The sequence below is a fragment of the Pan paniscus genome, chromosome 7 (assembly GCF_029289425.2).
Source record: "Pan paniscus chromosome 7, NHGRI_mPanPan1-v2.0_pri, whole genome shotgun sequence".
Lineage (NCBI taxonomy): Eukaryota > Metazoa > Chordata > Mammalia > Primates > Hominidae > Pan > Pan paniscus.
This window is the reverse complement of record NC_073256.2, coordinates 77,198,940-77,223,271: the sequence shown is the minus strand read 5'-3', so window position 1 is coordinate 77,223,271 and position 24,332 is coordinate 77,198,940. Positions and strand designations below refer to the sequence as shown.

General features: G+C 38.0%; 1 protein-coding gene across 21 annotated transcripts in view; it reads left to right on the top strand.

The window, feature by feature from the left end:
• Positions 1–24,332, top strand: part of ASPH (aspartate beta-hydroxylase) — a 214,078-nt gene that overhangs the window by 148,407 nt on the left and 41,339 nt on the right. For all 21 annotated transcript variants that reach the window (XM_055116588.2, XM_034966138.3, XM_034966135.3 and 18 more), the window contains 4 exons: positions 3,338–3,474; positions 10,235–10,333; positions 13,143–13,232; positions 18,045–18,182. In XM_055116588.2, the coding sequence (XP_054972563.2) occupies positions 3,338–3,474; positions 10,235–10,333; positions 13,143–13,232; positions 18,045–18,182 (464 nt within the window). The remainder of the gene's footprint in view (positions 1–3,337; positions 3,475–10,234; positions 10,334–13,142; positions 13,233–18,044; positions 18,183–24,332) is intronic.

The window sequence follows — 24,332 nt, the reverse complement described above, 5'->3', positions numbered from 1 at the left end:
TCCTCCCCAAACTCCTGTTAGTTTTTATATTTTGACATTTAAATAAAATGTATTTATTAAATAATAGAACTTAAAAGTCTAAATTTCTCCTTGATCCATGAACTGCAGAATGGATGTTGTGTTAGCAGGCATGAGAACACCATTCACCTCCTTATACATCTCCATCAGAGTTCTTTGTGACTAGGTGCTTATCAATGAGCAGTAATATTTTGAAAGGAATCTTTTTTTTTTTTAAGGACTCAACAGTGGGCTTAAAATATTCAACAAACCATGCTAGATGTCCTATCATCCAGACTTTGTTTTCCCATTTATAGAGCACAAGTAGAGTAGATTTAGCATAATTTTTAAGGGCACCAGGTTTTTCAAAATCGTAAGTGAGCACTGGCTTCAACTTAAAGTCTCCAGCTGCATTAGCTCCTAACAACACAGTAGGTGTATCCTCAAAACTTTAAAAGCAGGCATTGACTTCTCCTCTCTCACTATGAAAGTCCTGATGGCATCTTCTTCCAATAGACAGTGATTTTGTCTGCATAGAAAATCTGCTGTTTAGTGTAGATCACTTCATCAGTGATCTTAGCTGTTTAGTGTAGATCACTTCATCAATGATCTTAGCTAGATCTTCTGGAAACTTGCTACAGCTTCTACATTAGCACTTGCTACTTCATCTTACACTTTTATCTTATGGAGATGTTTTCTTCCCTTAAATTTCATGAACAAATCTCTGCTAGCTCTCTTCTCCCTCTTTCTTCCCATTTTATGATAGCTTGTATAATTTGCCTAAGGAATCATAGCTAACAGATTAATAGGTCTGGAATAAAAAACTCTTCCTGTGATACCAAATTCTTTTCTTCCTTAACTATAGCAAAATGATTCATAGAGGTTGAAATTATCTGTGGAAATTTTGTATAAATGAATAATAGCTGTTTCTGGTACTCTAAAAAAAATTTACTGGTAAGATTTGACCCTATATCAAGGAAAATGCTAGAAAAAAAAAATCATGAAGTAAATTTGCAAATACTTTGAAAAGAACATCATATCATATATCATCAGATATTGGAGGCTACAATCTAAAGACTATCATTTGAGGAAAAATGATACCAGCTAGATGCTAAAAGTAGCATACATAATATAGAACATCATATACCATCCTCTGGACTGACCCAGGTTCCCAGTACCAAAGGCAAGTAAGACTAGCTGTTAGCTAACTTCACGATAACCAGGCTTACAATTCTCTCCCCATAACAGATCATCAGTCAACATGGAGGGAAGGAGCTAAGCTATGAGTCACTGCCAAGGCAGGTGCTCGGCTGGCAAGATAGTTACATGGACAGATTATTAATGTCACTTAGGGGAGGCTCCTATAGATTAGAGTCAAGGCCCAATGGACCCTCCTATTGGTTTTCTGAGGATTAGAATGAAGAGGAGTTGTATCACTTTTGTAGATAAACAAAATAGGACTAAAGTCCATGTGATGATTAAAAATGATAAGAAATGGTCAGTTAGACTAATATTCATAGGGACCAGTGCAGCAGAACAAAAACATGCAGCACAAATTCAGCACAGAAAAGGCAGGGCCGGGACTCCAGAGAGGCAATGCAGGCACTCGCCATGGACGCAAAATCAGCATTACTGCCCGGACACAGTGGCTCACGCCTGTAATCCCAGCACTTTGGGAAGCCAAGACGGGCAGATCACCTGAGGTCAGGAGTTCCAGACCTGCCTGGCCAACATGGTGAAACCTGGTCTCTACTGAAAATACAAAAATTAGCCGGGCATAGTGGCGGGCACCTGTAATCCCAGCTACTCAAGAGCTGAGGCAGGAGAATCACTTGAACCCAGAAGGCAGAGGTTGCAGTGAGCCAAGATCGTGCCACTGCACTCCAGCCTGGGCGACAGAGCAAGACTCCATCTCAAAAAAAAGAATCAGCATTACTGAGTTTTCCTCTTGCCTCAGTCTCCACTATGGCTCTGCTTAGCACTGTTTAGTGATTCTGTCACTAAAGTGTTAACATTTTCTTCATCATGAATGTTTTACATTAATATTGATTTTTTAAAAGGATGCATTAAACTAGCCTTCACATCAAAATTATGAACTTTTTTGGCATCCTCTGAAATCTAACTCTGAGTGCCTCTCTGGCCTCACCCTGTCCTCGGCCCTGGGAAGGTGACTGCCTCTTCCACAGCAATCCATCAGCATTTGAATGTAGTCCTCTCAGAATGTCCTTGAGAATAAAGCAAGTTCACTCGAGGAGGCTCTGAGGCAAATGGAGACAGAAGATTTTAGTGAAAATGACAAGGTGGTGAAGTTGGTCACAACACAACAGGGTTCCCAGATGCAGAGTGGAAGGGATGGGGAGCAGATGGCTGCAGGAGGAGTTTGTGTCCATGCTTTTGTTGTGGATAATAGGAGAATTCTAGAAGAAAGTGTGAGCCTAGGTGGACAGATAGGGGGAAGGAAAGGTATAGAAAAGGAAGCCCAGATTTGTTAGTGAGGAAATGGCTAGGGTTCTGGTTGGAATATGATTGGCTGGTAATAAGGGCATAGACCGTCGGATGAGTTGGTGATGCTTTATGGCAGATGGTTTGGCAGTGGAATATACAGCTGCTTTAGCGTACTGACACTCCCATCACTCTCCTAGATTGTGGGCAACTAAGCCCTTTAGATAATTCATGGCTTTTTTCGTTGATGCTAGTCCTCTTTTTGCACATGTTCTTTTATACAGATAATTGAAGCTGGGTTTTTTCATGATTCATGCGTGCAAAGTATGCCTTTGTCCACGAGAGGGCCCCATAATACTGGATGATGTATCATTTGCTCCATGACTAGGTCATTACCTAGAGATGAGTACACTTGTCATTCATAGGGGATGTGTCAGCAGTTAGGTACTGTCCTATGTACTTTGGTGCCTTTTCGAATTGCATACAGGGTGCTAGACCCTGAAGTTAGTTAAGACTTTTTATTGCTTATCCCCTATTCATAAAGTTAATAAACCAAAAAGATTTCAGCAGAACTTTTTTTTTTAATGAGGAATTGTTAACTAAGTTTTTCTTGAGAAGGAATTTAACATAAAATGGTAAACATTGCTGAATGTAAAAAATGAGAATGTCTTTAGATGTTTATAATCAATACCATATTCAGTATCTACTTATGGCAGTTATTAATACCATTGCGACTACATTATGAAATCCTACTAGGTACTTAGTAAACCACTAATAAAGCCAGATTTGAGCTGGTTCTCAGGCTCTGGTGAATAGTCTCTCATGACTTACATTCTCAATACAAAAGTGTACATAATCTGTTTTTATTTCTATTTTTTTTTAATTCCCACCTACTCAGGTCATATGAGAGGTTCCCTGCTTACCCTGCAGAGATTAGTTCAACTATTTCCCAATGATACTTCCTTAAAAAATGACCTTGGCGTGGGATACCTCTTGATAGGAGATAATGACAATGCAAAGAAAGTTTATGAAGAGGTAAGCATCAATCTTGTATTAACTACGTCAAATTAAGTTCTAAGGCTATTTGCAAATTACATTTATTATACCCAGTCTCTCTTTATTTTAAATTAAGTTAAAAAGCATGTAAGTATTATTATAGTTAACATATTCTAAAATATGTTTTAACATTGCTTTTCTTCCTAGATCAGAAGATTTTTAAATCTTAGTTAACACTTAGTACATTAAAGCCTTCAACTTATAATTGTGATGCTTTTAAAACTTCATATTTATCTTTCCATACATAGTCTTTCTAAAATTGTTCTTTATGACAGGAAGAAGAATTTAAGTTCCTGTGAATGTTACACACACACACACACGCACACACACACAGACACACTCTTTCCTTTTTTTTTTTTGGCAGAAGTATGGTCTAGAGAGAGGCTATAGAACAGGGGCCTTTCAAGCATGTGACATAAATTACTCACTTTTCAGCAGGGCACTGACTCTTCAAATCCTCTGGCAAGGATACCTTTCAAAGGATTTCTACTTTATAACAGATGTTGATAGATAACCTCTAAGTCACAAGTAACTAGAAAATCTAGAGAAATATGACTTCTTTAGGCAGTGGAGGAATTCATTTGGTACAGAATGAAGAGGATGCCCAATGAATTTTGAAGATGGAGAAAGTTGATGCCTCTGTAAAAGAAAGATGAACATGTTTACTTGTTATTCTTTAATTTGGGCCCTTTGATCAATGGTTTTCAAGCTGGTGAAGTGTACATCAAGATGCTACCACTCAGTGATAGTATGATTTCTGCTACAGTTTTGTTTTGCTTTTGTATTTGTTTTTGACACATGGTCTCACTCTGTTGCCCAGACTGGAGTGTAATGATGTGATCATAGCTCACCTCAGCATCCATGTCCCGGACTCAAGCAATCCTCCTGCTTCAGCCTCTTAAGTAGCTGGGACTACAGGCACATGCCATCATGCCCAGTTAAATTTTAAAAAATTCTTTAGTGATGGTGAGGTCTTCCTATGATATCCAGGCTGGATTCAAATTCCTGGCCACAAGTGACCCTCCTGCCTCAGGCCTCCAAAATAGCTGGGATTACAGGCACAAGTCATCTCACCCTACTCCTTTTACAGTATTTTTTAAATGCCATCAAGAACAGCAATTTCATACTCTGGTAGGGACTGGGTCTATTCTCAAAGCGGTACTTTCCTCTGTGTATTGCTATTATCGTGTAATGAAAATCATTGAATTTTGAAGCAGTTGTCTTTTTACCTTTCTCATAATTTTTATATTTTCTGAGAGAGCAGAAATAAGACCTTTGCTTTTATAACATCACTAATAGCTACACAGGGTGGATTGAACCTTTAATGTTGACAATGTGTGCCATTTACTAAAGACCTATTCCAGGCCATAAATTAATTCCATGTGGAACATTGCATTTGTTAATGGCCAACACATAACACTCAATGCCCTGTCTTACAGAGTATGGTTAAGAGAAGCATCATATACCTCAGTGAATCAGGGTCTGTGAATGTAAGAATTGTGAAGCTATAACAAACATATCCATTATTTTGTCACTGTCAGAGGCCACAAAAATGGAACTTGTAGAATTCCTAACTTCCTTCCTTCCTTCCTTCCTTCCTTCCTTCCTTCCTCCCTCCCTCCCTCTCTCCCTTCCTTCCTTCCTTCCTCCCTCCCTCCCTCTCTCCCTCCCTCCCTCCCTCTCTCCCTTCCTTCCTTTGTTCCTTCCTTCTTCCCTTCCTTCCCTTACTCCTCATTCCCTTCCTTCCTTGTAGAATTCTTCCCTATTTTCTTTCTTCTGTCCCTCTACCCCTCCCTCTCTCGCTTCCTACCTTCCTGCACCCTTTTCTCCTTCTTTCTTTCCATCTAAAAAACATTCTCAAGTGTTGACTGGGTGCAAGCACGTTTGAGGTTAGGGCAGGATCTGACAGCATACTGGTTTCTCTAATACACTGTGGATTTGTCCTTCCTCACCTTTTTAAAACCTCCCTTCAGGATATTCATCCCTTTACCTGACGCTAAATCTCAGATATGTGAAACATTTTACTTCATCCCGAAAAATAAAATTTACCTGTTGTTTATACATTTTATATCATAATCTCATCTGAATATGCATAATAGGATGCAGAAAGTCTAAAATATAAGGATATTATTCAACTGAATGAGTTTTTTTTTAAAGCATGAATAGACTGAAAATATGTGTGGGGGTCGCCTTTTTTCCAGTCCTCTCACTTTTAATAAGCTATTATCTAATGGAGTCTCTTTCATTAACCAAGGTTTTTCTTGATATGTTTATGTTAAAGATCATTTTTAGAAAACAGACATTGTAATTTTATATTTTTCTTCATGTTAATTTTTACTTTTGAGTACAGTTATAAAAATCATTGATATTTTTATTTTTCCAGTTTTTTGCTGCTTTTAGTTGCAACAAAGAAACTGGCTTTAAAATGGTGTGACATCATTTGCTCCAGTTTGTGGCTTTTTGCGGCCCCTCCTGGGATTCTCTTGCAAGTTGGCAACATTAGCAGCTGCCCAGGTGTTACAGTGGGGAGTTTCATGCCACTCCTGACTCACCTGCCACTGCTCACGTATACCCATTCACTCAGCCAACACACATCTATTAAAACCCATACACACTAGCTAGAGAAACAATAGTTCATGAAACACACGCAGAATGTGCCCACATGAAGTTTATAATCTGGTACCAAATCACGAATTTGTGTTCATTTTAACTTCTGATTAACTTTCAAATCCCTTCCCTTTGTAACCAAAGCACCCGTCATCTCTTGCCTGAGCAGGGACAGGTTTATCCTGTCCTAGCTTGCTCTCCCCCAACCCTTACCAACACCAAAACACAACCCTGATCATCTCCCTCGGCTTTAAATCTTCTGTGGTTCTCATTTCCTGCAGCAGTGGTCTTCCAACATGCTTGATGGCGGCCCTTCCAGACTAAAATGTTCAAGCAAATGCCTGAGATATGTTTATGTACTTATATGTTATGTGTACATGTATGTACCCACATAATATTACGTATATATATATGCACTAATATACATGTGCATTACAAAAGGTACATACCCCAAAACAATTTTTAAGATGATGTCAAATATAAAATTCTATTTAACTGCCAGAAAATCTTTTAACTCTTGCTGAAAAATTAATATTTATGATTTTATGATTATATAACTTTTTAAAATCCCAGGAATGTATCATGCAAAGAGTTTGTACTGGGGATAGAAATGTCGGCTGTATGAGGTTGTGGTTGTTTTTGTCTGTGCTTTGTGTTTGTGTATGGATGTGTGTGTTTTATAGAGAGAGAGAAAGAAAGAGAGAGACAATCTGTCTAATATTACAGTTGGTCCTTGAACAACACAGGGGTTGGGGATGCTAACCTCCTGGGCAGTTGAAAATCCATGTGCACATTTTGACTCCCCCAAAACTTAACTACTAATAGTCTGCTGTTGACCAGAAGCCACCGGGTAGCATAAACAGTCGATTAACGCATATTTTGTATATGTACTATATGTTATATTCTTATAATGAAGTAAGCTAGAGAAAAGAACATGTTATTTTAAAAAGCATAAGGAAACTAAAAGAATATAATTGGATTATTTGTAACACAAAGGATAAATGTCTGAGGGGCTGGATACCCCATCTTCCATGATGTAATTAGTATGCATAGTATGCCTGTATCAAAACATCTCATGTACCCCATAAATACATACACCTACAATGTACCTACAAAAATTAAAAAATTAGAAACTGTAAAAACCATAAGGAAGAGAAAATATATTTGCTATTCATTAAGAGGAAGTGGATGATTAAAGTTTGCATCCTCACTGTTTTCGCCTTAACTAGGCCGAGGAAGAGGAGGAGGATGAGGGGGAGTTGGTCTTGTCTCAGGGGCAGCAGAGGCGGAAGATAATCCATGCATTTCAAACCCATGTTGTTCAAAGGGCAACTGTAGCCTCAATCTGGGTTTTTTAGAAATCTCATAAAACCACTTGTCATTTTCTGAGGGTTTGTTGATTACAACTAGATAATACAACCTGCATGTCCATTACACATTCGCATATAAACTGCAGTGAGCATGGTACCCACGCACAAAGAAGCAAGCAGGGAGGGCAGCACTGTCAGCTGCCCTGAGGTCTGAGCCCCGACCCTCGCCTCCTGACAGTGTTTTTCCTGAATGGGACACATGGCTGTCCACCGTGCAGATCACAGTAGAGCCACAGAGCTTGTTTCACACTATTTGAGAGACAGATACAAGTAGAAGTGTATGTAATTTTTTTCTACTCCCCAGGAGATTACCTTGTACTTGATACTAAACAGGACCCTTTGTGATTTAATTTGACTTCTGCCTTTTCTCCAATCTCTTCTGCTATCACCTTTTGTTCATAATTTAACAACATTCTCTTTTGCTTTTCCTGGCCCACTATCCCTTTCTACTCACGTTCTAATATACCTTGAATGCCTTTTCCTCCATCATCCCACACTTCCTTTTCCTGGTGAACTCCTATTTATCCCTAAGTACCTTTCAGAGCTTGGCCCCACCCACACTCATCCTAGAGTGAGCCAGGTGCCCCTCTTATATAACCCCTGCATGCTTCGTGCCTATCTATAGCTACATTTACCATCTTGCATTGTCTACTTCTAAATTTGTCTACTTCTAAATCTGTCTCCCTCACTTGAGTGAGAGCCCCCTGAGAAAAGAGAGTATATCTCATTTATCTTTCTATGCCCAGGGCCTGGAAGAGTTCTGTGTGTTCTAAGATGTCTAGTAAATCAATAAATTTGTTAATTACTTGAGATAATGGCTGTGTGCCTGCAGTAGACAGAAATGTCATCTGTGTAGCTGTAATAATTATAATAATCCCTCCATGGTTATGCTGGCAGAATCATCATCTGTGTCAATTTAGTTCAATGCCAGAGGTATTTATTGAGCTCCTGCTCAATGTCTAGCTTGGGAACAGTACTGTGGAAACTGCAGAGAAGCAGGATCTGGGCTTTCAGAGGTCTAGTTAGGGAGGAAAGCCCAGCATGTACTCATCTGAGCATTTAGTACAGGTTTCTCGGGCACCTGAATGCTATGCTATGCATAGCAGGCAGTGGGGATGAGCAATGAGCAAAACAGACAAAATCCCTGTAGAGCTTGCATCTTAGTGGGAGAAATAAAAGTACACTAGGTCAGACGGTGACAAGTGCTATGAAGAAAAGTGAGTCAAGGTAAAGAAGTTGGAGAGTGACTAGGGATGGAGGGGGTTCTGTTTTAGTAATGCGGGTGATGGTCAGGCGTAGGCTTCACGGAGGTAAGGGAGCTTGCTGTGGGGATGTCTGGCGGAAGAGTCTGAGCCAGAGGGGTACTGTGAATGCAAAGACCCTGAGGCAGGGGTATCTTTGGCTTGCTGTGGAGCAGCAAGAAGTCCAACATACCTCAGAGGCTTGGCTGGGAGGGGCAGGGGCAGGAGAGGAGGCCAGAGCAATGGAGAGGCCCAGCCAAGGGAGGCCTTGGGGGTGGTTCCAGGAACCCTATCTTGCACTCACTCTGAGTGCAATGCAGCAGAGGAGGGTTGAGATCTGACCTAGGATTTAGCAAGCGGAGAGTGGACTACTCAGGGGCAGAGCCAGGCATGCAGAGGATCTGCAGTGAGGAGGCTCCTGTAAGAAGATATAGAGAGATGATGAGATACCTCTCTTGGGTCAGGGTAGCAGTGGTGAAGGAAGTGACACATGGTATGTTTCTGAATCTATTTTGAAGGTAGTGTTGGCTAGATTTGCTAATCGATGAGGTGCAGGACAAGATGCACGCTGAAAATGCTACAGCATCTGCGGTGTGTGTTGTGTGGGCCCCCCAAGGGCCTGGTGTCCCCTGCGTGTACACTTGATCCTTCTGTGTAACCCCATTGTAGTCCTACTGTGGCTGTGACTTCCCTTTTTCTACTCAGGCTCAAGGATGGAGAGAAGAGATGGGAGATGCATCTTTCCCTACATGCACCGACTCAAACCTTCTCCATCCTTCTCTTTTGTTCCATAAATTAGTTTGTCTAAGTAGCTTTTCAAGTTAAATGTTGTTGTTCTGGTTTCTCACTATTAATATTTAATTTAGAGGCACTTTGCATAATTTATCTTTAAATCATAATGAATGCATATAATAATAAACAATGACGTGATTTATATGAAATATTTACCTGGGTTTTATCACAGAATATTGGATTTGCTCACCACTTTATCTTCAGGGCTTAAAATGGTCTGGGCACTCAAGAAGTTTTCTGTTGAATGAATGGATTGTGATGTATTACAAATGCAAATCTAAATTTTCTCTTAATTAAGGCAATGTATAAAGCTTGTATATGAAGTGATGTCTAATAACCATTCAGAATTGTCTTCAAGTATAGCAAATTTAAAGCCATTTTCCCTTGATCACTAAAAAATATTGAAGTCATATCAATTGAGAGATATTTTGCTGATTTGCATTGTTAAAGTGATGCTTTAACGGTTATTGCCTTTTCATTCATTTCTTCATTCTTGAAGAACCATTGTGTAAATGTGCAAAGCATATTGAGTTGAGAGGAAATGGAGCCATTTAAGCTTAATGATATTGCCATGAGACAAAGTACTATGGTGTTTTCAGCTGTAACATCATAATCCAATCCAAGTACAACAAAGCTAATTAAAACTGGTTTTGACAGTCATTTGTAGAATTTTCTAAGCAATCACCTATGTTTTCTTTGAGTTATGTTCTGTGTTTTCTTTGAGTTTAGGTGCTGAGTGTGACACCTAATGATGGCTTTGCCAAAGTCCATTATGGCTTCATCCTGAAGGCACAGAACAAAATTGCTGAGAGCATCCCATATTTAAAGGTAATGCTCACTGCTTCTCCTCTCCTTTCATCTTTCGAGTCCTTCGAGTTATTGGGACACACTTGCTTATTCCTTGTAGATTGATTGCATGCACTGCTGAGTATTTTCATCCTCAGGATGCCCACCCTCAGACCATGACATTCATAAGCAGCATGGGCCCCACTGTAACCAAAAGTGTCAGATGTCAGAATACCAACCACTTGAGCAGAGATGATTTGGAAAATATTTTATTTAAAAATTTATAAAACTGAAGTTGTTATTAGTTTTTAAATAAATGGCAAAGGCAGACAAAATTAGTGATACTTTAAATATTTTTAAATAAAGACAATAGGCCAGGTGTGGTGGCTCATGCCTGTAATCCCAGCACTTTGGGTGGCCAAGGTGGGTGGTCACCTGAGGTCAGGAGTTCAAGACCAGCCTGGCCAACATGGTGAATCCCTGTCTCTACTAAAAATACAAAAATGAGCCTGGTGTGGTGGTGTGCACCTGTAATCCCAGCTACTCGGGAGGCTGAAGCATGAGAATCACTTGAATCCAGGAGACGTTGGAGAAGTCTGGAGAACCCAGGAGAACCCTGGAGAAGTTGCACACCAGCCTGGGCAACAGAGTGAAACTGTGTCTCAAAAAAATAAATAAATAAAATATATATATATATATATATATACACACACACACATATGTATTAAGTATAGACAATGCATTATATGTTCCTTTTACAAGTTAATTATATATTTACTGTACTCAGAATAGTACTCTTAACTACCCACACAAAGTGAGGTAACAAATACTGGCTGAAAAGGTCATTGCTCAAAATATTCAAATTAAAATATGCCTTTTTTCTCATATCTAATTAAATCCTCATCAATTCAGCAGAATCACAGGTGGTGTAGACCAGGGCTGCCCAGTAGAATTTTCTGCTGTGGGCCAGGTGCAGTGGCTCCCACCTGTAAGCCCAACACTTTTGGAGACCAAGGTGGGAGAATCACTTGAGGATAAGAGTTTGAGACCAGCCTAGGCAACCTAGTGAGATCCATCTCTACAGAAAATTCTAAAAATCAACCAGATATGGTGGCACATGCCTGTGGTCCCAGCTACTCAGGCCCTGGAGGTCGAGGCTGCATTGAGCTGTGAATGCATTACTGCCCTCCAGCCTGAGCGACAGACTGAGACCCTGTCTCTAAAAAATGTATATAATATTAAAAAAAACAAAACAAAAAAACAGAGCAAGACCCTGTCTTTAAAAAAAAAGAATTTTCTACTGTGATGGAAATGTTTTTTATCTGTGTTCTCCAATATGATGGCCACTGGCCACATGTGGCCATTGAGCACCTGAAATGTGGCCACTGGGACTGAGGAAGTGAATTTTTCATTTTATTTTAATTTAGCAGTAATGTGTGGCTAGCAGCTACCATATTGGACATAGCTGATTAGATAGCTGTAGGCTTTTTTTTAAGTATCAATATATTCCACTTTTATGATCTCTTTCTTTCACATGACTTAAATCGGAGATCCCAAATAGTAACCCACTGATTGCAAATAGCTTGCATGTTTTATTTGGCTGGCATGGTTCTATTAAAAACCATTTTAATTGCTTGCCTTATTTGAGAATCTGAGCATTTTTGTATAATTATGCAGACTTCTGGTTTCTCTTGAAACGTCATATCTGGCTCACTTCCCTGCACACAGACAAGCGGTGTTCCCCCCTTGGGATGGGGCTGTCCCTGGACCCCTGTCAAGCACTTCACATTTCCTGCCAGGGCCCTGTGGGCATGTGGGTTTCTGTGATTTAAAGTGTCTCCTTACATTTCCTTTGACATAGGATGACTTACTGGTACTCTGCCTGCTTCAGAGATAGGGAAAGCAAGAGCTGGCCTGGTCAGTTATCAAGCAAGGACACTTGAGTGTTGGTCAATTAGAAGCCCTCGCCGCAGCTCCCGTCCTGTCCTGAGTGATGATGCCTTTCCCATTCTGTCGTGCAGCTTGCTCATTTCCAACATTATGTAAATACAATTTCTTCCTAGTGAAAGATAATAGGCTTCTTGTGAAGAGGCCTCAAGGATGCAGATTTTTAGAAAGAAGTCCTTGACATTTACATATTTTTAACTTTTATCCTTCTGCTTTTCTAAATGCATTCTGTTGCTTTAATATTTTCTCTTTTCTCTTTGTGGGGAGGGGAATGGGGTTCATCAATCTCAATTTCAGTCATTGTGTGAGAAATCAGAGAATTAGGAAAATGTTTTAGAATAGGGATTTGTTTAATAAAAATTACATTTTTAAAGATTCAAATTGGCTTTAATTCTCCTGTATGTTTTGTAAAAAAAAAAAAAATCATTAAAAGGTAAAGACACATTTGTTTTGAATGGAAAGAAATAATACTCGCAGTTGGACTGCCATCACTTCAAACATGAGCAGGTAAACATTTTGGTTTAGGAATAAAAAGCCTCTAGATGACATATGGTCAGATTTGGAGAGCAAAATAAATGTAAGAGCTATCCAGCCAGAGAAATTCTTCGAAATATTGAAATACGATTGCTCCCACACAGAAGGTACACAAAGTATCATACTAATTTTGTGGGCCATTCCACTGTGAATTAATGATGAATGCATTGTTAAATTTAGCTTTATGACCTCCTTTTGTTTTGGCATTGCAAATGTTGACCAGTAACCTCATTCCAAAAGTTTAATATGGAGATGTATTTTTCTGGTTTTTAGGTTTTCTTACGATGTGCCATAAGAAAAGCTACGTAAATCAATTAATGGAATCTGGTATTTAATTATTTTACCCATACTAACACTGTCCTTTCTACAGGAAGGAATAGAATCTGGAGATCCTGGCACTGATGATGGGAGATTTTATTTCCACCTGGGGGATGCCATGCAGAGGGTTGGGAACAAAGAGGTAATGGGTGTGTGAATTTCTGATTCTCTCTAACAGAGGATGGAGTTGGGAGAATAATTATTTCTAGGAAAGTTAGAATTCAAAAAATATTTTGAGTGTGAACTTTCGAAAGCAGTGATATAATCTATTTAGTTACTTAAACTATCTTTGGAACAACCCAACAACTCCAGCTTAACCCTTTAAGGAATTTTTGGGATTTGGCTTTTATAGTTTCTTTCAAGAAATCAGCTAAGTAATCACAAAAGCAATCTCTAAGTTGGTACATGTCTGTGTATGTTTTTGTGTGTGTGTGTCTGTGTGTGTACAGAGAGATAGAAATTGCCTTGGAAAAGTATTTTTTAAATTTTGAAATGAAGAGATGTCACTGAAATAATTTAAATTTTTAGAAATATTTTAACAGTTTGACTAGATTCATTTTTGTTTTATTTTGGACTTTTAAAAGTAGTTCTTTTTAGAATGAAGTCTTTATCAGCTGATTCCTAATCACACAGATCCTAATGGTTAGTTGTGTAACTTATCCTCTGAAATATTTAATACCAAGTTTAAGGCGAACATTGTGGTGATAGTAATGATAGGGATTGACACAAAAAATGTAGTAGCTAAACAAGTTCCATGTTTCCTTTGTAATGGTTATCTTTTTCGGAGTACAGTGTCTGCTTCTATAACCATAACATTGTCTCATTAATCATGACATCGCATACTATAAATTTCAAAACTCTGTCACAGTCTACCATGATTTACGATTTATGCAGCCCTGCTGGATGGCAAAGCCCTCCTTTCCTGTCCTGCTTCATTGCGGGGGTGAGAGCTGGGCTCTCCTTAGAGTCAGTGGATAAAAGGGTAAAGTGAGACACTGAATCTTTGTAACCATTGCATTCCATGTATGTAATAAAGTGACATCTAAGGATAATACAGCTTCAGGTTTCTAAAATTAATAAGAACATGGAATCATCTGGGGAATTGAGGGTTCAGAGAAGTGAAGGGGTTTGTGATAACGTAATTGTCTGCTAGGAACATGAACCAATCTGGAGGTACTAGAAGTTCAGATAATTGACACTTTTTGATTTATACATGTCTGTTTATCTGTACCTTTCCCCCTCTAACCTACCAGTCAACTGAAATGGAATGAGATATTAGAATTAAAGAGAAAGATGGGAGAAGAAATTGCTGATTAGTAATCCTTTTTGCATCGCATTTTTCTTTTAGATGTAATCACTCAGAACTCCTTTGAATGAGAGGGATAAGAAAGATTTTGCTACAACATCTAACACTGGATAAATGTTCATGTCTGACTACTGTAAATGTAATCATCACTAATTAATTTATCTTTGAACATTTCAGAGTCCAGGGCAAAGACAGATGAAAGAAGCCTATGATTTATCTCACATCTTAGATGAAAACAGCCATTACTTCAAGGGCAAAAAGTTCATTACTATACACTTGTTAAGGGCTTGGGATTTGAACATATGGGACTGTTCTACCAACTTAATTATCATGAATATGCAAAGAACAGCACAGTTCTTGAATTTAAAAAGTTCAGAAGGATTCGTTCTTACAGGAGAACAGAAACAAACCTGTAGAAACTCCATGTTAGTATATTCCCAATATTAGGTGTTGAGTCTGACTTGGCTGTCGTGCTCTGAGTTTGCATATCAGGAAGTAAACACCTGTCACGTTTTTATGCCTAGAGCACTGCTCCAACTCTGAAAGAGGATGGATCTGCAAAAAGCAAAGCCACAGCCTCTGTGCTGCAGAGACTGACAAGAAAATGTGTTGTGAGGAAAATTTTTCTAAGTGGTCCGTTTAGTATGGGCAGGAAGACGGGGGACAAACCATGAGGGTCTGCAGCAATTCAGATAGCAGTTCTCGGTATTCCCATAACTTCCAAATCCACGTTCTAGCTAGATTTAGTCTCCTTCTCCAAGTCCCCATTCTCATGTCTACTGCCAGCTCAGTGTCCCACACGATGGCACAGAGACAACTTACTTGTCTTTCTCTAAACCGTTTTTCCTCCTAGGTTCCTTCTCTCATTCAATGATATTCCCATCTTCCCAGGATCAAGATTTGAGTGAGCTTGAGCTCCTCCCTCTCCTCCTTACTCCAGTCTAGTCAGGGCCAGCTGTGGAGATCTGGCTTTCTCATGTTTTTGGCATCCCCCTCACCCTCCCTCTTGCTCAGTCAGTGCTAACTCCTGTCTTTGTCAACTGCGTCCTCAATGATAGCTGTAAGAACCTGGATGTTGTTTCTTACTTGGTCTCAGTTTATTTCAAGCCACCCTATGCTCAAAAAGCCTACCATGCAAAATAACATAACGTTCTGTTTGCACGCGATAGCATTTACAATCCTTAGGCAAGTTGCAGCCAGCTCTTCTCACCAGAAGTGTGTCTCTCAGGCCTCACTGGACAGCGGGCTCCAGGCAAAACATACCCCAGCTGGGGCCACTTATGACAGCCCATTCCACAGATGTGGCCTGGGTTTTTCTGGGATCCAGTCATCTGACATACTTTCTGTCTCTGTCTCTCTCTCTCTCTTTCTCTTATGTGTGTGTGTGTGTGTGTGTGTGTGTGTGTGTGTGTATGTACATGTGCATAAAAACCATACATAGCAACGATTGGAAGAAAGTAGAGACAACATTGATATAAAATACATTTAACTTCTTAAATGTGGCCCAGGGGCTCTTACTGCCCCTGTGTCCCAGGGCCTCCTACTGTCTATTTTAATATTCCTAATTGCTGATTAGACAGGAAAATTGCTGATTAGACAGGAAATAGTAGAGAAATTTTCAGGGGATTCTAACTTGATCTTTGATTTTATAGCAATTTTTTATTGTAAAGTAGTTTAGATGTTTTTTTAAAAAGCAATCTAGCTGAATTCATTGAGTCCCCTGTGTCACATATTATTAAAGGTGATTTTTAAAAATTTCTGATATATCACTTTCACAATTTTGTTTCTCCTAAAATTTATATGACGGGAGAGTGAAAAATTGAGTCCTACTTGATGCAGGATTACTTACTTTGAGTGTCAGAAAAGACCTTATAGATAGTTTAAACATGCTGTTGTAACTTGCCCAGACATCTAGCATGTTGAGGGCTAATTAAAGGCCGGAACTAAAATCTAAGGCTTCCAACTCTTGAACTACAGCTGTAATGTTTGCTGTTTTTATTTTTCTACAATAACTTCTTTTCTCACTATTCTAGCAATACACTTTATCCTTAAAATGAATTGTGATGACTCAAAAATGGACTGTCAGATTTTTGAAAAAACAATCTGTTGTCCTTAGTATTATTGTTCACTTTTGCCCTGAAAAGCATAGGAAGTAAAATCCTAAATTTTAGTTGGACAAAAATAACCACAATAGTCAAATTAATTTCAAAGATATATGCTATTTTTTAAAAAAATTAGATAACAATTAGCCATTTTAACTTTCTAGTTTTTAAAGGAATTCTGGCTACAACTTACATGTATTGTAAGGAAAATATTTAAGAATGATTTGTATATGCATTCTTAGTTTCAGATATTAATAAAAAAGATAACTAAATAAGAAAATCATTTTTCATAGTGTTTGCTAAATTATATAAATAGGAGGAGAGTAGAATAAGTTGCCAGGAGCCCCAAATGCTAGTTCAGAAGATTTAGCCTTTATAAACCTTAGTTTCAACATTTGTAAAATGGAGATATTTGGGGTTATTGGAAAAATCAAATGAGATAACACATTCAAAGAAAGTAGTCAATGTAAAGTGTTACTGAAAATATGAGGTGGTATTGCTATCCCCCTTCAGTCTCCTAATGAGGGAAAATTTGAAAAGTTAACATTTTTTACATCTAAAGTGTATCTGGTGATTTACAAAGAAGATATTCAAGTTACTATGAAATGCTTATTTTTATTTATCAAAAATACATTTGAATTATCTCTGTAAAAGTAATCATTAGATCAGGTTTGCAGTAGTGGAGGGGATAATATTAAGTGCACCATTAGAAAGCCTTCCATTCAAAAGACAATGGAACATGCATGGTGCAGGAAGTGGGCAGGGCTCCTTGGAGAGCATATGGTGAGGGCATCATTTAAAGGAGCCATAAAGAGCGTCATACTCCGTAGCCAGCTGTCCCTGAAAAGGCTAGTCTTGGAGGCAAGTAGTATCGTGTTGCAGCTAGCCTAAAGCCACACATGTTATCCCTTATGGCAGAAAAAAATATATATTATGAACAAAAATTCCTTCTTTAAAAATCTAAAATGGGCTATCATTGTATTTATTGCCCACTCAGAATAATTTTTCCCTTCTGTCTACTTAATTTAATGGAGGGTTTGCACTCTGACGCCTTGGGGTAACCTTCTTAAATGTGGACATGGAAAGTACATGTGAAAAGAAGCTGCTTTTTATTTTAGCATTCTGATTCAGTAAATGCAAATATCTTTGAAGAAATTATTAAAATCATAATCTTTTTCTAATGGAAATATAAAATAGAAAAGGCCCTTTGGTGTCTTATTTATGCATTCAAAAAATAAGTGCTCAACTCCCTGCTGGACACTTGAGGGAGACCAAAATGTGTAGGGCATGAATCCACTATCCAGAGAGACTGCAGCCTAAGGGGGAAAAGAAAATGTACATGTTCATTATACAAATAGGTCATAATCAGAAACCCAGTGAAATAACAATATTTTCACCAGATTTCAACAGATTTGGGTACCTAGCAGCAAGCTCTTTATTTAAATGTGTCAAAGTAATACCTTATTTTTAATGTTTTCAATTTTAAAATTAATAAAAATGCTCTGTTGAAGGAACAGTTTGGAGCACATTCTTTCTGTTCCTTCAGGCATATAAGTGGTATGAGCTTGGGCACAAGAGAGGACACTTTGCATCTGTCTGGCAACGCTCACTCTACAATGTGAATGGACTGAAAGCACAGCCTTGGTGGACCCCAAAAGAAACGGGCTACACAGAGTTAGTAAAGGTAAGTATAACTTAGACATCATCCTCACCAGATCTTTGTCTATTTCCTACTCAAAATCAGAAAATGTTTATCATAAAAAGGAATGTCAGGGAAGAGATAGATTTTATTTCTAGTGACATTTGCAAAATATAATGGAAAAAGAGTTGTCATCTCATTAACCAAAAGTTTCATTTAGATGATGAAGGGAATGCATGCAGAACTTAGGAGTTCTTAACCTTTTTGGCCTCAGGACCCTCTTATACTCTTAAAAATTATTGACTACCCCAAGAATGTGGTTTACATCTACCAATATAATCATTGGACATTAAAAGTGAAAGAAAATTGTATATATATTTATGAATTATTTAAAAATAACCTCATAACATGTCAGTATAAATAACTTTTTTAAAAAATTATATTTTCAAAACAGAAAATGTAGTGAGAAGATTGGAATTGTTTTGTATTTTTACAAATCTTTTTAGAGTCTGGATTAATAGACAACAGGAGAATCCTCACATGTGCTTCACACATGTACCTGTTAGAGCTGTGATGTCCTACCTCATGTAGCTTCTGGAAAACTCTACTGTGTGCCCAGAAAAGAATGAAAAGAGCACATAATATCTTTGTATTATTAAGAAAGTAGTTTTGATCTTGCAGAGCCCCTAAAAGGGTCTAGAGAACTCTCAGATGTCCTTGGAACACACTATGAGAACCACTGGCCCTGCAACTATGGAGAGAAAACGCGGTTATAAATATTGTTAGAAAATGCTGTGGCAGAAAATGTTGTAGCATTTGGAGAAACTAAGTGATTCTAAATAGCTCTAAAAATAATTGGAATGTTTTATATTAGTAGGTTAAACCTGAACTTTAATGCTCTCTACTTGGTGACTTTGGTAGGGACTGGTCAGAAGTTTACTTTTGCTTTGGTAAGCCCCCTCTTCTTAGACAGTCATAAAATGAGACTCACAGTTAATCAACTCATAGTTTCAATCATGTTGTTTTCTACTCAAAATGTAAAAACTTCATGTATCTTACAGGTTAGATGGCTTCAGGGTTTTGACCTCAGACTCTAATTGCTATTTGTACATGGTTTATATAAGAAAATATATTCTGATGTTCAAACAATTGATTTTACATGTGCAAGAAGCAGGGATGAAGAGCAAGAGTGACAAAATATTGATAATGTTAGAATCTGGCTGATGGATATGTGGAGGTTTGTCATACTGTTCTTTCTTCCTTTAGGTATATGTTGAAATTTTTCATAATTTTTCTTTTAAGTAACATCTAAAATAAACTGTATCTATAAGACTTACAAGACTTCACTGATTAATTTGGTCTACTTGGGGAAAAGAGGTTTTCATGTACTTAGATTATGTCTTACTTGACTGTGTTTATTCTGTATGTCATTATAAAAGCATACTTTATAATCTTCATAATCCAATTGTAAAATAGGCTGCCATTGGTTAGCCTTTGAATATTTTATAGCTCAGGGAACCATGGCATGGTGACAATTAATACAGATGATTTTTTAAAGTTCCATATCCAGATTAGAAATAGCACAAGAACAACATCTTCCTTGATAGGTCGGCTACATTTAGCACTGTCGGGTTTTTTTGTTTTGTTTTGTTTTGTTTTGTTTTGTTTTGTTTTTGTCAAATTTCACCCTCCCTCAGATTGGATCCCATCGAACTCTTCTGATTCTGCTTTACTATCTTTTATTCATGGTCTCTTTGTGAGTTCATTTCTCTACTGTACCTTTTGGGATCCTTTCAGATTCAAAACACGGAAATGCAATTCAAACCTGGCTTAAACAACAAGAAATGTTATTGATTGACATAGCTGGAAGCCTAGCAGTAGGGCAGACTTCGGGGCAGTATAATCAAGGGAAGATGTTCTTGGCTCTGCACTTCCTCCTTGGTCAGCTTTGTCCTTATGCTGGCTGACTGCGGGATGGCTGCCAGCAGCCACTGGAAGAGAGGGGGAGAGAGTGACATTGCTGAGCTACCACCCCAGCCGTAAATGGCCTTCTGGAAACCTCCTGGCAGACCCTCTTCTATTGGTGGGAACCATGTCTCATGGGCACTCACAGTTACAAGGGAGTCTGAAACACCAGATGGCTGGCAACAGTCTGAGGCAGCCAGCTTCCAGGAGGAGAGAGGGTGTACCTCTCTATCATCTAAGGACCAGTAATCTTTCCTTTCAGTCTTATTGAGCCAATTTAAGTCAGATTTCCACTCTAGATGAATTACTGGCAGGGGGATATGAGATTATTCTCAAACCAACAGATCAACCCCTACAGCCAGAAAAGGATTAGTTTCCTCTAAATCAAATACATGGTTTATCTGGAGGAAGGTGGACGCTCAAAGTCAGGCTTTTGTTAAGAAGACAGAAGCATGATTGATTGTGTGAAGGCAGTCTACTATGGGCTGACATGGACCCAAACATTGTTCTTTGCTTTCTTTTCTCTTTTTCTTGCCACTCATTTTCTAAGAAATCTTCTCCACTGTGGTTTAACTGCTGTGAAAATTCTACCAAAGCTATGTTCCCCAAATGGACTTCTCACTCTTTCTATTCTATGTTCAGCTCTATTAAAACATTAACATTCGGTGTGAACATTAACTCACCACGTAACCCCTTGGTTAATATCCTTTTCCAGCTTTCCAGTTTTGGTCAGTGTCTTAGTAGTCCATTTAAGCTGCTGTAACAAAATGCCATAAACTCGGTGGCTTATAAACAATAGAAATTTACTTTGAGGAAGTCCAAGACTAAGGTGTTAGCAGATTCAGTGTCTGGTGAAGGCCTGCTTCCTGGTTTGTAGATGGTGCTTTCTTGTTGTGTCTTCACATGATGGAAAAGAGAAGGCAGCTCTCTGAGGCTTTTTTTATAAGGACAATAATCTTACTCACCTAAATCACCTCCCAAAGGCCCCACTTCCTAACATCATCACATTAGTGGTTAGATTTCAACATATGAATTTGGGGGACACAAACATTCAGACCACAGCAGTCAGTGATTCAGCTTTAGTCTGCCTTTATCTCTTACCACTGCCCTTTACCATCCTCATTCCAGCCAAAATTCTTCTAACAGACCTTCCCATATGGTAGCCCTCTTTCCTGGAGGACTCTTTCTTTACCTCTTTCTGTTTTCCTTCTCTCATATATCCTTCACAGCCAATTCCTTTTTATCCTTTAGATGTTAGAGAAATTGTCACTTCTTCTAGGAATATCAGTCCTTTGCATAAAGCCAAAAGCCCTTTATACTTTCTTTTTAAATAGCACACTATATTCTAAAGTCTCTTAGTTCTCTGAGATTGTGTCTTCTAAGATGACAGGGACCATGTCTCTAATACATGATGGGTTCTCAAAACTTAGGTTCATTGTATGAGCTTCTATAAACTTTCTTTTCTCTAGTTTTTTCATAAATATGTTAGAAGCCCCAGGGATTTAAAAATGTTACTACTGAGCATTTCTTACATATAAGAAGTTGCAACAGTTGATATCCTTGGTTTTTCCTGAATGTGAGGAAAATTCTACCTTACTGCACTGCACCAGGAGAGGAAGGCCTAGAGAGAAAAAAAATTATCTCTACCTGCTATTTTAGGAGCAAGGGACAAAGGTATTCATTTTCTTGAAATTGTTACTGCTTAAGAGAGAAGGATATTTAGAATGTTCTCAGTTCCTGATGAAACCTCAAGCATTTAATTGCTTATAAAACATTGTGTAATGAGGCAGAACATCAGAATGGCAGAGGGAATGTCTTCATAAATCTACCCCTCCACAAAAGCACTGAGAAAATTTGTTAAAATCAACTTCTTTAGAACTCTGTACATTAGCAAAGACATACAACAATTAGAGGAATATTTATTGAAGGAAAAACTGCTGAACCTGAATAAGAATAGCAGGGTTTGTGGGGTGGTAATTTTAACTGCTCCCAACCATTCTTCCCGAGTTCCAGGGTAGCCTTGAAAACTGGCAATCTCAAAACACTGGAGCAGTGAAAACCATAGCTTTCCAGGCACTAGTGTGGCCACATCACATTTTTAGTACCTCACAAATTTCCATACCCAGAGCATTGTCACCATTTTAAACCTCTCTCTTTCTACCTGGAAAGCTGCATTCTCGGGACATTGTTGTTATTTGTCCTCACTTGCAAGAAAAGCTCTATTCCCAGGCTATTAGTCAAAACAATTATTGGCAGGTATTTTTTTTTAACATTACAAGTGCCCAGAGCAACTACAGGTAAGGCTACAGGCAATAGAGATTTCACAAAATTAATCCAGAAAGTCAGTAAACAAACAAATAGCGACAATGATAACAAAAATGAACAACAACAAATTTTATGAGAGGGACCGAACTGATTTCCAGAATTGCCACATTATATTATCTAAAAACTGTCCAGTTTCAACAAAAATTATATGACACACAAAGAAATAGGAAAGTATATACATGCACAGAAAAGCATGCAGTCAATAGAAACTGCCTGTGAGGGGCCCTGATGCTGAACTTACTAAACAAAGGCTTCAAGTCAGCTATCGTCAGTATGTTTTAATAACTAAAGAAAACTATGTCTAAAGACTTAAAAGAAATTATTACAATGACGTCTCCCCAAATAGAGAATTCCAATGAAGAGACAGAAATTATAAAAAAGAACTAAACGGATAATCTGGAGTCATAAAGTACAATATCTTAAGTTAAAAAACTCACTAGAGGGGCTCAACACCAGATTTAAGCTGGTAAAAGAAATAATCAACAAATTTGGAAATAGGTTCTTTAAGATTATCCATGCTGAGGAACAGAAGAAAAAGAGAATGAAGAAAACAACCTATGGAGCACGATCAAGTGTACCAGCATATGCATAATGGAATCCTCAGGAGAAGAAAGAGAGGTGGCAGAAGGACTGTTTGAAAAAATAATGGCCAGAAATCCTCCAGATTAGATAAAAAGCATTAATCTACATATCTGAGAAGCTCAATGAATTATAAGGAGGATAAACTCAGAAACATACCTAGACACATCACAGTCAAATTGCCAAATTTAAATTTTATTTTCACTTTCATTTTATTTTTTCAAATTCTAATCTCAAATTGACAATCAAATAAAATGAGATTCTTGAAAGCACACAGAGAAAGAGGACTTATTGCACAAAAGGAACCTTCCTTTTAAGATGAACAGCCAACTTGTCATCAGAAACCATAGAGGAGAGAAGGCAATGAATGACATTCAAATACTGAAAGGAAAAGACTGCCAACCAAGAATTCTACATCTAGCAAAATTAAGACATTTCCAGATATATAAAAACTGAGAGAAGTTAATGCTAGCCAATATTTCTTGCTCTACAATAGATATTAAAGGCAGTTCTTTTTAGATTGACATAAAAAGATACCAGATGGTAATACAAATCCACATGAAGAAAAAAAAAGAGCATCACTAAAGATAGTGGGTAAACATAAAAGGGATAATATATGTGTTTTTATTATTTTTTTCTTCTATCTTATTCCAAAACCAATGCATAAAGCAATAAATGTAATATGTATTGTTTGTGGACTTATAGCATAGAAAGATGTAATTTGTATGATAATAGTGCAAAGGAGGAAGGGGAAAAGATTTATGTTGGAGCAAAATTTCTGTATGCCCTTGAAATTATGTTAGCAATAAATTGAAATTGCTTGTTTTAATTAAAGGTATTAATTCTAGTGCCCAGGGCAACCACTAAGAAAATAACTCAAAAAAGTAGGGTAAAATTAACAACAAGGTAATTAAATGGCACACTAGTAAATATCTATCTGTTGTAAAGGAAGGCAGTAATGGAGGAACAGAGGAACAACAACAGCAACAAAAAGGACATTAAAAATGCATAACAAGATGGCAGACTTTATCAGCAATTACATTAAATGTAAGGACATGAAATACTGCAATCAAAAAGTACAGATTAACAAAATAGATTTTTAAAAAGTGATCCAATTCAGGTCCACATGAAACATTAACCAGGAAAGACTATACACTAGGCCATAAAACAAGCCCCAACAAATTTAAAAGCACTGAAATCATACAAAGCATGTTTACTGACCACAAAGGAATGAAATTAGGAACCATCAACTCAAAGCTCTCCTTGTCCTCAAAATCTGTTTGCTTGCCAGTACCCCACTACTGCTGTCAAAGTTACTGACTTCTG